This window comes from Onychostoma macrolepis, chromosome 22 (assembly GCF_012432095.1).
Source record: "Onychostoma macrolepis isolate SWU-2019 chromosome 22, ASM1243209v1, whole genome shotgun sequence".
Taxonomy (NCBI): domain Eukaryota; kingdom Metazoa; phylum Chordata; class Actinopteri; order Cypriniformes; family Cyprinidae; genus Onychostoma; species Onychostoma macrolepis.
This window is the reverse complement of record NC_081176.1, coordinates 423,362-436,355: the sequence shown is the minus strand read 5'-3', so window position 1 is coordinate 436,355 and position 12,994 is coordinate 423,362. Positions and strand designations below refer to the sequence as shown.

The 12,994-nt window shown below is 36.0% G+C and overlaps 1 protein-coding gene across 8 annotated transcripts in view; it reads right to left on the bottom strand.

Moving 5' to 3' along the window:
- LOC131531233 (NACHT, LRR and PYD domains-containing protein 12-like) overlaps positions 1 to 12,994 on the bottom strand; it is a 60,086-nt gene that overhangs the window by 37,251 nt on the left and 9,841 nt on the right. For 6 of the 8 annotated variants that reach the window (XR_009268609.1, XR_009268611.1, XR_009268610.1 and 3 more), the window contains exons 1-3: positions 10,011 to 12,374; positions 8,081 to 9,908; positions 7,076 to 7,246 (exon numbers count right to left, since the gene is read on the bottom strand). Coding sequence is in view for 5 of the 8 variants with exons in the window: in XM_058761874.1 (XP_058617857.1) it covers positions 7,076 to 7,246; positions 8,081 to 9,908; positions 10,011 to 10,218 (2,207 nt within the window). In the remaining 3 variants the exon portion in view is untranslated. Of the gene's footprint in view, positions 1 to 7,075; positions 7,247 to 8,080; positions 9,909 to 10,010; positions 12,375 to 12,994 lie in introns of those variants that run through there. The other 2 variants (XM_058761876.1, XM_058761875.1) reach the window with 1 other exon arrangement.

The following is a 12,994-nucleotide window of genomic DNA, read 5'->3' as shown; positions in this document are numbered from 1 at the left end:
CCAACACACCAATTTCACATTACTGACCCATTCCTTGAGACACAGCACCAGTTTACAGACCAGCTGGAGCTTTACACTGATTCATGTTTAGATTAACCAAATTCAGACCTGAGTATCTGTAGTGTCTGTGAATTTCTCAGCAGACTGGAGATTTCTGTCACTCCAGAGTCTCCTATTTGATTCCTGCTCAGATCCAGCTCTCTGAGGTTTGAATTAAATGCTGATGCCAGAGCAGCACAACCTTCATCTGTAATACTGAATCTGATCCTGATTTATTGAATGCTTTCAGTTTTACAACAGTCAAATTTTGTTTGGAGGTACAAATAAACAAAATAAAAATAAAACAATTCTCCATAACTTATGTACCAGCATTTATTTTGTTTTTATTTCCAAATATAGCTCAGTCCAAAATAAATGTTTAGTGGTAAACATGTTAAAGATTAACGGAGAGGCTTTTTCCTCACAAATATCTGTGTACTGAACTCCTTTAAAAAAAAAGTTTCCAGCAGCTCCAGTAACAAGCGCTGTGACTCAGACATCTCACAGGCGTTACACACCGGATGTGTCATCTGTACTCTATTCTGATGTTCAAGCTTCAAAACAGTGAATCTAATCACTAGTGTGCAGGCAAAAGTTCACTTAAAGAATGAACAAAGTGAATTTTAAAAGACATGGCGCTTCTTTTCCAGTGTGCTGGATGCTAAGTATTGGAGGGTACTGGTCGAAGGACAGGATTTATTGATACTAACTCATTATCTGCTCACATGTAAACGCACTTCGCTCGTAAGCATGTGGCACTGCAGACTGTACATTTAATTAAATTGCAGCCCTTTGTGATTTGATAACTGCACTAACCCATATCACAATTTCGATTTTATTTTGATTAATTGTGCAGTCCTGATGAGAAGTGTAAAATATTTTCAAATTTATGAAGCTGTGGTAGGTCACTAGAGTCAGGGTAATTAATGGGATACACTTAAAATACTTACTTCAGCTTTTCCTCTTCATATTAGGTTAGCCCCCTCTATTTCTACTTTTAAGCCTGCTCTAAAGACATATCTATTCTTTCTAGCTTTCAATACCCCTTGATCATTGGTTTAATTGTTGTTTTGTTAATGTTGAGTTTTAAATTTGATAATCTTGTTTTATTAATTTTATTTCTGAATTTTTATTCTATTCTGTACAACAATTTGGTCAGCTTCGGTTGTTTTTAAATGTGCTTTACAAATAAATATTGTATTGTATTGTATTGTATTAGTATGCAAAACTGTTAGCCAATCATAGCAGTGGGTGTTCACTTCAGCATCTTGAATGTGACCCGCCTATAAAAACAGACTGTTCTGCAGAGAGAGTCAAAACCTGGACACAAAATAGCCTATTATATCTAAATTCTGATGTTTTTTGATATAAAAATCTAACATTATAGGTGCATCATAGAGAACATTATAAAATAATTTTAAATGGAGTACATGACCCCTTTAAGGTTTCAATTATCTAAAACTCAACAGGTGTGAAAGTCTTTCATCTAAATGATCCATAACATACAAACAACCTTGGATGAAAATATAAATGGTTGAAAAACAAGAAAATTAAAGTTGAAATGGCCTAATATAAGTCCACTCTTAAACCACATTGAAATGCTGTGGAAGGACCTGGAATGTAGAGTTCATGCTGGAATTAAAGCCTATAAATTTCACTGAGCTGAAGCAGTTCTGTCCTCAATTCTGTGGCAAATTATCTAGGTCCATGTTAACAGATGGACTGTATTAATGTATTAATACTCGCTGGTCGAGTCGTTAATAAGGTATAAATTATACCATTCTGATTAATATCAATTAATCAGATCAAAACCGAATTTCTACGATTTGGTTCCCTAAAGCTAAAATTTATAAATGAAGGATAAAACCTTACATTACACCGCCCCCGCACGGCTCGCGCCGTTCATATGTAAATAGCCGTGTGGTACGTGCGCGCAAGCAAACGCCCAACACAAACAAAGAGCGGAGATCCTCATTGCGGCTACTGTTTGTTTCTGGAAGAAGACTCGCTGAGTAAAGGCAGGATTTCCCTCGAAAGAAGAACACGATTTCATCCAGTAGAGGAGAGCAATCTGATGAGTAAGTAATGTTTCTTTTTTGCATTAGTTACCGTGTTATTGTGACATAAACTTGAACACATTTACTAACAGTTAGTTGGGTTTTTCCCAAACGACAACATGATGAATGCTACGCGTCTAAGAATGTTTAGACCATGTTTATTATTAATACTCTGTTCACAAATATATTTCTAGCAATTAGACTCACACAGACATCAAGAATCAGTTTATGAACCTCAACAATGGTGACCATTAAAAAAAAATACAAATCATGCTGCAATGCATGCTGGGTACTAGCATAGTACAAAACTCATCCATGGCTCCCAGCATGCATTGCAGCATGAATTTTTTTTTTAATGGTCACCATTGTTGAGGTTCACAAGCTGATTCTTGATGTATGTGTGAGTCTGATTTCTGCCATAGATTCAAACTTTTTGTGAACAAACTGTTTGGAAAGTCCTTTATATTAACTGACTGTCACAGAACCAGTGGCTCTTAGAATCGCTTTTACTATAATCAATACAACATCATTTTAATCAGAGACTAGACACATAATGAGTCTATCTTCACTCTCAACAAGATCAGCTCACTTACAGATGATCGTCATTATAAATATATAACAACCAACTACCGATAATTGTCTCTGGGCTTTTGAGTTGTAACAAATATGTTTGAGGAACACATGATTACAACAGCCAGAGAAAAAAAAACAACTAACACAGAAGTCAAGGGTCAAGAGCCCAACTAAAGCAGACACTGATCTCTAACATGGTTACTTCAATTGAAACAATAAATCAACATCTAAACCTTAGTTAATTCTCAATAAGATCTTCTGTAGATGTCTAACAGAAATAAAGTCAGTCTGGTTATTAATAAGTGGAGCTGGTGATGCGGTTTGTGGGGTTGTTTAATCAGGTTTTGAGAGATTTAATGTATTTTATTTCAGTTGATTTCATCTAAGGCTATGCTGAAGTCAGTTGTTGTTCTTGTGTTTCTCTTTCGGTCAGTGATTCTGTTTGTTAACAGCAGGTGTTCATCACTAATGCTCAATCAGCACTTAATTAATCACTTAACTGAACTCAACTGAAATATGTTCAGAGCACTCATAATTGTTAGTTTTAAAAACTTAAATGTTTTAAGGCAATCGGTTTACTGAAACGGTTTGAGTTACCCTAACTTGTCGGGTTTTACAGTGTATATAAAACAATAAAAGTAATATGAGTGTACACTGTAACATGATGAATGCTACGAGTCTAAGTATGTTTAGTACATGTTTATTATTAATAGCCTACTCTGTTCAGAAATAGATTTTAATAACGTGCTAAACAATAATAATTAGTTTCTCAGATATAAGGTTTCTTTCTCTTTTTTTATGATAGTACAAAGCATGTGTGAGTCTATGGCTACAAAACATATACATATATATATATATATACACCTGTATATACAGATGTTCCTGATATTAAACATGCTCACAAATGTTTTTTTTTTTTTTTTGGTTGTTTGTATTTTATTGAATCAGATACCAGCACCAGATGTATCCTGATGTCTCTTCAAACTGTTTTCCTCTGAGAGCGCTGCACCAACATCAGATGTTCAACTACACTGATATTCTATGTTAAAACAAGCTCCCTTTCTACTGATTATGTTTTTTTCTTCTTGAATCCATGGAAAGAAGTAGAAACACTTAAATAAAACACGTAAATATCAGGTATGATTTACTTGTTTCACTTGTTGAACAGAATCTGTTTCAGGAATGACTCAAAGTCTGTTCACATCTCTGTGGTTAGATCAGTGTGCACAATAATGTGTCTTTGACCTTCATTATGTATGTTTTGATAATACTGTGTTGTAAATAAAATACAAATAATTTAAAAAGCCCTTTTTTCAATCTCCTCACATTCTCTCTTACCTGCCTCAAAGTCACAGTCACACTGATGGGCCATTAGGGGCCATTAGGGGAGGGCCCTTTGACTCTCAGGTGAGACTCACTTAATATTCATGGCCATTGCCACTCCCTCGCATATACACCCTCGATCACAAAACATGTCTTGAAAATTTTAAATCAATATATTGTTTTCTGTGAATGAGTAAGCAGAATGATTTTCACATAATTTTGAAGTAAATATTCTAGGCTACAAGACGGATTACTCAAAAGTCTTATTCAGAACTATTTAGTGTGGGTTTTATGGCCTTATTTCAGCTACATTTTTTTCCCCAAAACTTACTAACCACGCATAATATTTTTTTTCTAAAAAATGCAAACATGTACATCCATCTTGGTCACATATTATTGTAGCACAGTTTGTGCTGAATACAAAAAAATTACATGTTGGTCAATAGTATCTTTTAAGTAGCTGAAATAAGCACAAATATAAGGGCATGTCAAAACATCTCAAGGGCCCCAAAATGACCTCAGACCCCAGAGGGTTAACCCTCTGGGGTCGACAAACACGTATGCACGTTTTGAGGCAGATTTTCCTGATAAGGCCGAAATGAGCTTGAATTACTCTGCCATTTTTGATCGTACAGATAAGAGCAATACACCATTTGAATCTGTAAGGGGTCTACTTTTATTTGTATACACTCATAATAACAACTAAACTTTGTGCTTTTGAAGAATAAAGAAAACAAACAGGGTGCGCTCTCTGTCTTCTCCGTCTCCGCGAACTGCTTTTTGAAACACGTCACTAAAATGAACTGTAACTCAGCAAATACTTCACACAGAGACATGAGAAATATATCTATAGAAAGCTTGACATGTCTACTGTTAAATGAAGTAAGTCTTACCGAAAACAAATATTCTGTGATAAAGTGATCCGTATGAAACCAAGGACATGTCCATTTTTTCCGTCTGGTCTCATTATCTCTAATTAGGTCACGCCCACGCGCTGCTCGCGCTTTTGTTATTACAAATCTCTACGAGAGCCACGTGGCATGTAAATGCACACACCACCGTAAACAAAGCAGCAACGCGTTCATCTCAGATACTTTTCAGTTTTGGAAGAACACGCTGTGAGGAATAAGCTTTGTATTTACCACAGAAACGCGCTGAGAGGAAAAAGCCTTGTATTTACCACAGAAACGCGCTGAGAGGAAAAAGCTTTGTTTACCTCACAAACAGAACGCGAGCGCAGCTGGAGCCGGCGGAGGAGGAGAGATTTTATACCGAGTAAGTAATGTTTCTTATTGGCATTCGATAATGTGTTGTTGTGACAAAGTTGAGCGCATTTACTAGTCAAACTTTTCCCAAACTATAACTCCAGAATAAAATGTGTGAAATCGAGTGCAACATTTTGAAATATGATTAAATGTTGCACGACGTGAGGATAGTTATATGTTCTATAAACAATGATATAAAAGTAATGTCTAATATTGGCAATATTGGTGATTGCTAATGTAATAATATAGTTGCTCCTGATAAGCCTATCAACATGCTCACTAATTTATTTATTAATTTTAGTGCGTGTGTGTGTGTGTGGGGGTGCTTTATTTATTTTGAATAGTAACAATATGTAGGCCTATATATTATAATAAATATAATGTACTGTTTTTGCTGTACTTTGGATCAAATAAATGCTGACTTGGTGAGCTGAAGACACTTCTTAAAAAATTTAAAAAAAATTACAAATCTTACTGTTTAAATAATTTGACTGGTAGTGTATGTATTGTCACCATGTTTGCTTTGTCTTTGTCCGTTCATTGTGTTGCTCACGTCTGTTTTGTGTTTTCTCATGCAGTTTCTGCTGTCTCCTGTTTTCCTGGGTTCCAGTTTCCTGCCACTGTTTTGAATATTTTGGATATTGCACCCACGATGTCTTGACTCTTCTGTTGTTTATTTGTTTGTTTGTTCCTTATAAACTGTTTAACTGCACTTGCAAGTGAATCTCAAGTTATTTTATGTGATAGTTATATGTATACACATTTATTTTTTCCTCACATTCTTTCTTGTAACTCTTCCCTCTCAGTCAGACACCTGATTGAATGGCTCATTATGGAGCTCATTATGCGGGCCTTTGTCTTCTCAGGTGTGAGTCACAGCATTATCCAGGATAGTTCACGCCCTCTCGCATAGACCCTTTCTACTCAAAAAGTGACTAAGAAAATTTAAGTCAATATATTGTTTTCTCTTAATGAGTGAGTTAGATTATTTTCAGATAATTTTGAAGCAAATATTCTAGGCTACAAGATCCAGTTCTCAAAAGTCTTGTGAACAAATGTTCTGTATGTGTTTTATGGCCTTATTTCAGTTACTTGAAAATTTTAGTTTTTTTCTAACCACGCATAAACGTTGTTTTCTCAAAAACACAATCACGTACGTACATGCTGCTCACATATTATTGTAGCCCAGTTTGTGCTGAATACAGTGTTTTTAGACTTTAGCCATTAAAATGTTTATAAGCAACTGAAAAAAGCACAAATGTCAGGGCATGTCAAAACTTCTCCGGGGCCCCAAAACACCCTCAGACCCCAGAGGGTTAACTTTTTCCTGTTCATCATGAGAGCATTTTCATTATTCATGTAGTTTGTTTGTTATAGAAGATACTTATTTTAAGCAAAATATAAAAATGGTCCAGACTTCAAGAGGAAAACCCTGAACTCCCATACAGTATATTATATCAGTAAATGTAATACAAAAATGTAAAAATAACAATAGCCTGAAAACATCGTATGTTAGCTTTTGATATCCAATTATATATACAAACAGATATGCATAATCATAGATACAAATGAACCATCAAATATATGTTAAGTTATCCCTACCTTGAACATAACCAAATACATTCTGTAAACAGTATAGCACAATGTGTCGGTTTAGGACAGTGTTGATGACAGACCAAATCAGAAAAAGAACACTACAGCAGGCATAAATATAATAGTATCTCCATGCACAACATACAGACTTGTTCATTATCCAAGTCTGGTTTTCACCTTATGTTTTTGTTGAGCTCAATTTTTGTCTATTGCCACAAAACTTACCTCAGTATTTCCAAATGACACTTCATATTTTCCAGTCCAGTGCAGAGCAGCTTCACTCCTGAATCCTGCAGATTATTATTGCTCATGTTCAGCTCTTTCAGACTGGAATCTGATCCAAGAACTGTAGCCAGACCTGAACAGCTTTTGTCTGTTAAGCCACAATCATTTAGCCTACAAGAGAAATAAGATTACAGAATAATTAGATTGAATGCATTTGCTAAATACAAATACTACATATATATTTTTCATAGCTTTAATTATAATGAATTATATATTTGAAAGTGCTACTTCCATGGTTTCAAGGAAAAGCATTATTGAGTAGTATGGATTCTCGTCCGTGAAATGCGCCACTTCCGGTATTTTGCCGGTTAGTTGACGCCAGCAAAATGAAGTCGAGGATTTTTAAAAATTGAATAGTCAAATAAAATCAATGAATCGCGGCAGCCCTATTACTGAGTGAATTCTGATTAAACACCTTTACCATTGCGATCATGTGCTCAACATAGTCTACAATGCACAGTGCTGTAAAACATGTTGTAAAAACACAATGCTCTTTACAGAGTGCTTACAAAATATATGCACAGGAATGTTTGAAAGCACCAACCTATCAGCGGGTACCACATTGACCCAGTATTTGGTACTACTGGTACTGCAGAAAGGCTAGAATTATACATTAAAATAAATCACAATCACTAGGTAGCCGATTATCTGTTGACATTTACTGCAAATATTTGATGGACTAACCATCATCATTCAAAATACTTCTCTCACATATGTCAAACCTCAGCATCCCTCAACAAAGAATTTTCTCTACTAACATTAATTGTTTCGAGAAAAAACAAAAAAAAACTCTTTATTCTCAGCTAAAGAAAAACACAAATATTTTTAAAATAATTTTCCAGAACAACAAGATTTTCACCAATTAATTTTCCAGGTTTTCCAGGATGCAAAGAAACCCTAGACAAATGTCTTTTTCAGGACGAAAGCAAAAAATGATTAACTTACAGAGCTCTTTTGGAGGTTTTGATGACTGCTGATAATCTCATGAGACACTCGTCTGATTTCTTGAATTTCTGAAGCTCAAACTCCTCCAGCTCCTCCTCTGATGTCAACAACACAAAGGCCAAAGCAGACCACTGGGCAGGTGAAAGATCAGCAGATGAGAGACTTCCTTTGCTAAGGTGGGTCTGAATCTCTTTCACCAGAGTTTGGTCGTTCAGTTCATTCAGACAGTAGAACAGATTGATGGATCTCTCTGGAGACAGATTAGTTTCTAATTTCTGCTTGATGTACTGAACTATTTCCTTTTTGCTCTGGTCATTGGCGTCTTCCCGTGTCAACAGTCCCTGTAAGAGTCGCTGATTGGACTGGAGTGACAAACCAAGGAGGAAGCGAAGGAAAAGGTCCAGATGTCCATTGTTACTCTCGAGTAACTTGTCCACTGCAGTCTTGAGCAAATCAAACATGGTTTTATTTTTGTTTTCCTGTTCTGTAGAGTCTTGATCAAACACATATTTGTTGTTGATGTCTAGAAACAGATGTGCATAAAGGGCTGCAATAAACTCTTGAATGCTCAAGTGAACAAAGCAGTACATGGTACCAAGAATGATCCCTGTTTCCTCCTTAAAGATCTGGGTACACATGCCTGAATACACTGATGCCTTATAGACATCAATACCACAGGCTTCCAGATCTTTGTCATAGAAGATCACATTGTTTCTTTCCAGCTGATCAAATGCCAGTTTACCCAGTGAAAAGATGGCATCTTTATCCCAGGAAACATCTGGTGTATAGTCTCCATCATACTTTCGTCTGCTCTGCTGGATCTGAAATCTGAGAAAGTGTGTATACATTTGTGTCAGAGTCTTGGGAGTGTCTGCAGTATTTGACTCCCGCAGTGTTTTGGAGGCATCATCAGCCTGATTATTTTTCACAACATTACTTTTTTCCTCTAAAATGTTCTGGAGAACAGTGGCTGAAATCCAGCAGAAGATTGGGATGTGGCACATAATAAAGAGACTCTTTGATTGTTTAACATGATCAATGATTTCTTTGGCCAGATTCTGAGCCGTGATTCTTTTTCTGAAGTACTCCTCCTTTTGTGCATCATTGAATCCTCGTATCTCTGTCAGCCGGTCGATACAGTCAGGAGGAATCTTACTGGCAGCTGCTGGTCTGGTGGTGATCCAGATGAGAGCAGAAGGAAGCAGATTTCCCTTGATGAGGTTTGTTAGGAGAACATCCATAGAGACTGGTAATGAAACATCAGACCACGTCTCATTATCCTTAAAGTTTACAGGAAGTCGACATTCATCCAATCCATCAAGAATGAACAAGACTTTGAATTGATTTCTTCTTGTAAGGTTCAGTCCTTTTGTCTCTGGGAAAAACTGAGTTATAAGGTCCATCAAACTTAGTTTTTCTTTCTCCTTTAAGTTCATCTCTCTGAATGGAAGGGGAAATATGAAGCTGATATCTTGATTTTCTTTTCCTTCAGCCCAATCCAGAACAAACTTCTGCACAGAGACTGATTTTCCGATGCCAGCAACTCCTTTTGTCAGTACAGTTCTGATCTGCTTGTCTTGTTCAGGTGCTTCAAACAAATTTTTGCACTCAACCTGTATTTCTTGCGATTCATGACGCCTGGAAGCAACTTCAATCTGTCTTACCTCATGTTCAGTATTGACCTGTTCACTACAACCCTGAGTGATATAGAGATCCGTGTAGATGTTATTCAGAAGTGTGGAGTCACCTTGCTTTGCAATTCCTTCAAACACACATTGATACTTCTTCTTTAGGCTACATTTTAGCTGATGAATGAGGATCAGCTCATCTAAACACAGGGACAATTTTTTTTTTTTTAGCATTTTAGATTCACTATTTACTCCAATACATTTATAAGTGACAGTGTGACAGATGATCACGAGTCTCTTACCTTCTAGAGTATCAGCAGCTTCATCTTGCTTCATCTCTCTCAGGAAGTAGAGCGTGAGATCAAGAGCTGCTCCTTTGTTACTGCATCTGTTCTCATTAAAATCATTCACAAAGCATTGTATGTTTTCTTTTTGTAATATTTTCTTAACAGAAACATGATTATTTTGACACAAAGAACAGAGAAAACTATAGAGATACTTCAGTCTCATTTGAGTTCGTTTAGTCCAGTTTAACAAACTAATTGACTAACTCATCAGGCCTGCTATAAAGGAATCATCTAACAGTCAAGTGAAGTGCTGCTTTCTCATTCTGCACAATTTCCACTTCACTGAAAACACAAACGGCTCAAAAACTGTGTTATAGTGCAACCATATTAAACCTGTTGAGTAAAACGCTGTTGACCCCACTGACAAGAGAAAATACTAAAATAAAAACAAAATCTTGTATCTATAGCAATGAACATAATGAACTGTACAGTGAATGAGTCTGTGAAAGAGACAACAATCTTTTAAATTTCACTTAAAAATATACATCAAACTCTTACTTATTTTTATTAATTTAAATGAAATCTAGTTTGCCCATTATTTACATTTAATACCCACTAAATATGCAACCCAAACATGTAATGCAATCAGATTTATATGATAAATTACACTGCATGAAAAGAGTCAAATATGGTAATATCTGGTCATGGTAAACTGGCATGTAATTTCAGGTTTGCTGGATGTATTTGGAAATTATCTGAGCAAAGTTACACAGAACAGTACATTTCCAGAAATACCCACATACTCCGGTGTACACGGACATATACAGGAATCGGTGAAGTTTCATGGACATATAGAGCTGAAACACTGCTGGTTGTGAGGACTGGTGGCTGTCAGACCTTTCATATGTTAATGATGCTGGAGGGAGGGAGTGAGCCAGGAGAGTTTCACAAAACAGCCTCAAAATAGTCTTAATATTACTGAACTCAAATATAGCTAGCCATATTATTTTTGAGAGGCATTAGAGAACATATCTATGTATGTTTTATAACATAAGGCATACTCTCTCCCCAGCTTTATTCTTCTTTCCATAGCATTTCACAGAATTTAAGACCTTGTCCTTTACTGGTGCATCAGGAGAAGTGGTTTCTCTAGCAGTATCTCTACCGATAGTGATTAATGCCCCCCAAAGAGTCGGTGTGTGTTTTCTGAGGTATGATGTGTATCTTTTCCTGGACAACAGTGGAACTGTTCAATAGTTAGGTTTAGTCAAAACTAGCAAAGCAGTGTTTCCCCTACCATTATTTTAGGGGGGGCGGCCAGCCCCCCTTGAAGGTCAAGTTAATTTTATTTACATTTTATTTTCTCTATAGCGCCAGACCACAAACGAAGTCATTCAATGTTACCTTCCCTATAGAACAGGTCTATACCTTGTTCTTTTATTAAACAAACTAAATAGCCTTATGTTATTTATCTTATTTACACGACGGCGTGTCATTTCTGTCTCTACATTACATGGTCGCGCTCTCTGTATCGCGCGCACAGCGGAGTTCCCCCCCGGTTCGCACACACACACAAACGTAAGCGCACACACAAGTGAGCACACTCCCACTCCTACTTGTAAATATTAAGCCGCAAAACGTCTATTTAAATATGACTTCTGCGTGTCTCTGTGTTAATGTATGGCGCAGACGCGCGACCGCGGTCAAGCCAGCCGCAGTTCAGAAAAACACGGTCAAACCAGCCGCGATTGAAATTATGGTGCGCGCGTATTACTATGATTATGATAATTGCAGGACTAACACAGAGGGAACGCGCTTTCAGAGCGCTTTTCATTCTAGACACCCAGAATTGAGATATAGAATGACATTTTTCAGGATTTTTTTGTTTTTTGTACATCTGCTTTAATATTTGTGTTTTTATTGGTCTTTTTGACGTTTCTGTTTTAAGCCTACTATATTCTTCTACCTTTCAAATCATTGCAAGATTCGTAGAAAAGGAGATATGGGACATTAATCAATTTGGAGGGGTATTAAGACCCCGTTTCTAATAAGTAGAAGAAATGAACGGTCAGTTCTTATAGAGGGCATCCCACACACTATATGCACACCTCATATGAAACCACACTGTAAAAAAAAATCGTAATTTTATGGAAAATAACTGTGATTTTTTTCAGGTTGTTTTCTTTTATTTTGAATTGCAGTCAAAACTCTGTAAAATTATCTCTGAATTAACTACTTGGCTGTTATTTTAAGGATTATGACATTAATGACAAATTACAATAACTCACGTTTTTAATACAGAAAAACTACTGTATTTTTATACAGTACATTTTCTGTTTTCTTAAATTACAAACAAATGTATGTAAAATTACAAAAAATAATCTGTAATTAATAAAATAAAACCGTTAGATGATAAAATGGTCAAATTACTGGCAGCAACAGCTGCCAAACAAAAATCATAAAATTAAAGTAAAATATCCTTATTTAAATAATCTGACAAACACTGTTATTTTACAGGTATTTCCTGAATTTTCATGATCAAACACCTTCACTGAAAAACAAGACAAAAAACGGTCAAATGACTGGCAGCACAGGGTGCCAAACTAAAACCTTAAAATTAAAGTAAAATCTCCTTATTTAAACAAGCTGACAACACTGTTAATTTACAGGAATTTCATAAATTATTACAATCAAACACCTTCACTGTAAAATTAACTAATTAACTAATTAATTAATTAAACGTCACATGACTGGCAGCAACAGAACATTAAACACTAACAGGTCTCTCTAGATCTCAGCATCTTCACTTATTACAAACTAGTCTGACTTTATTCATTTCATACAAAACTTCTTATTGAGAATTAACAGAGGTTTAGATGTCAATGTTTTATTGAAAATAATAAAGTTTGAAATCACCATTGTGGAGATAAGCGTTTGCTTTAGTTGGGCTTCTGACTCTTCACTTTATAATATCAGCTTTTCTCTGGCTGCTGTGACTT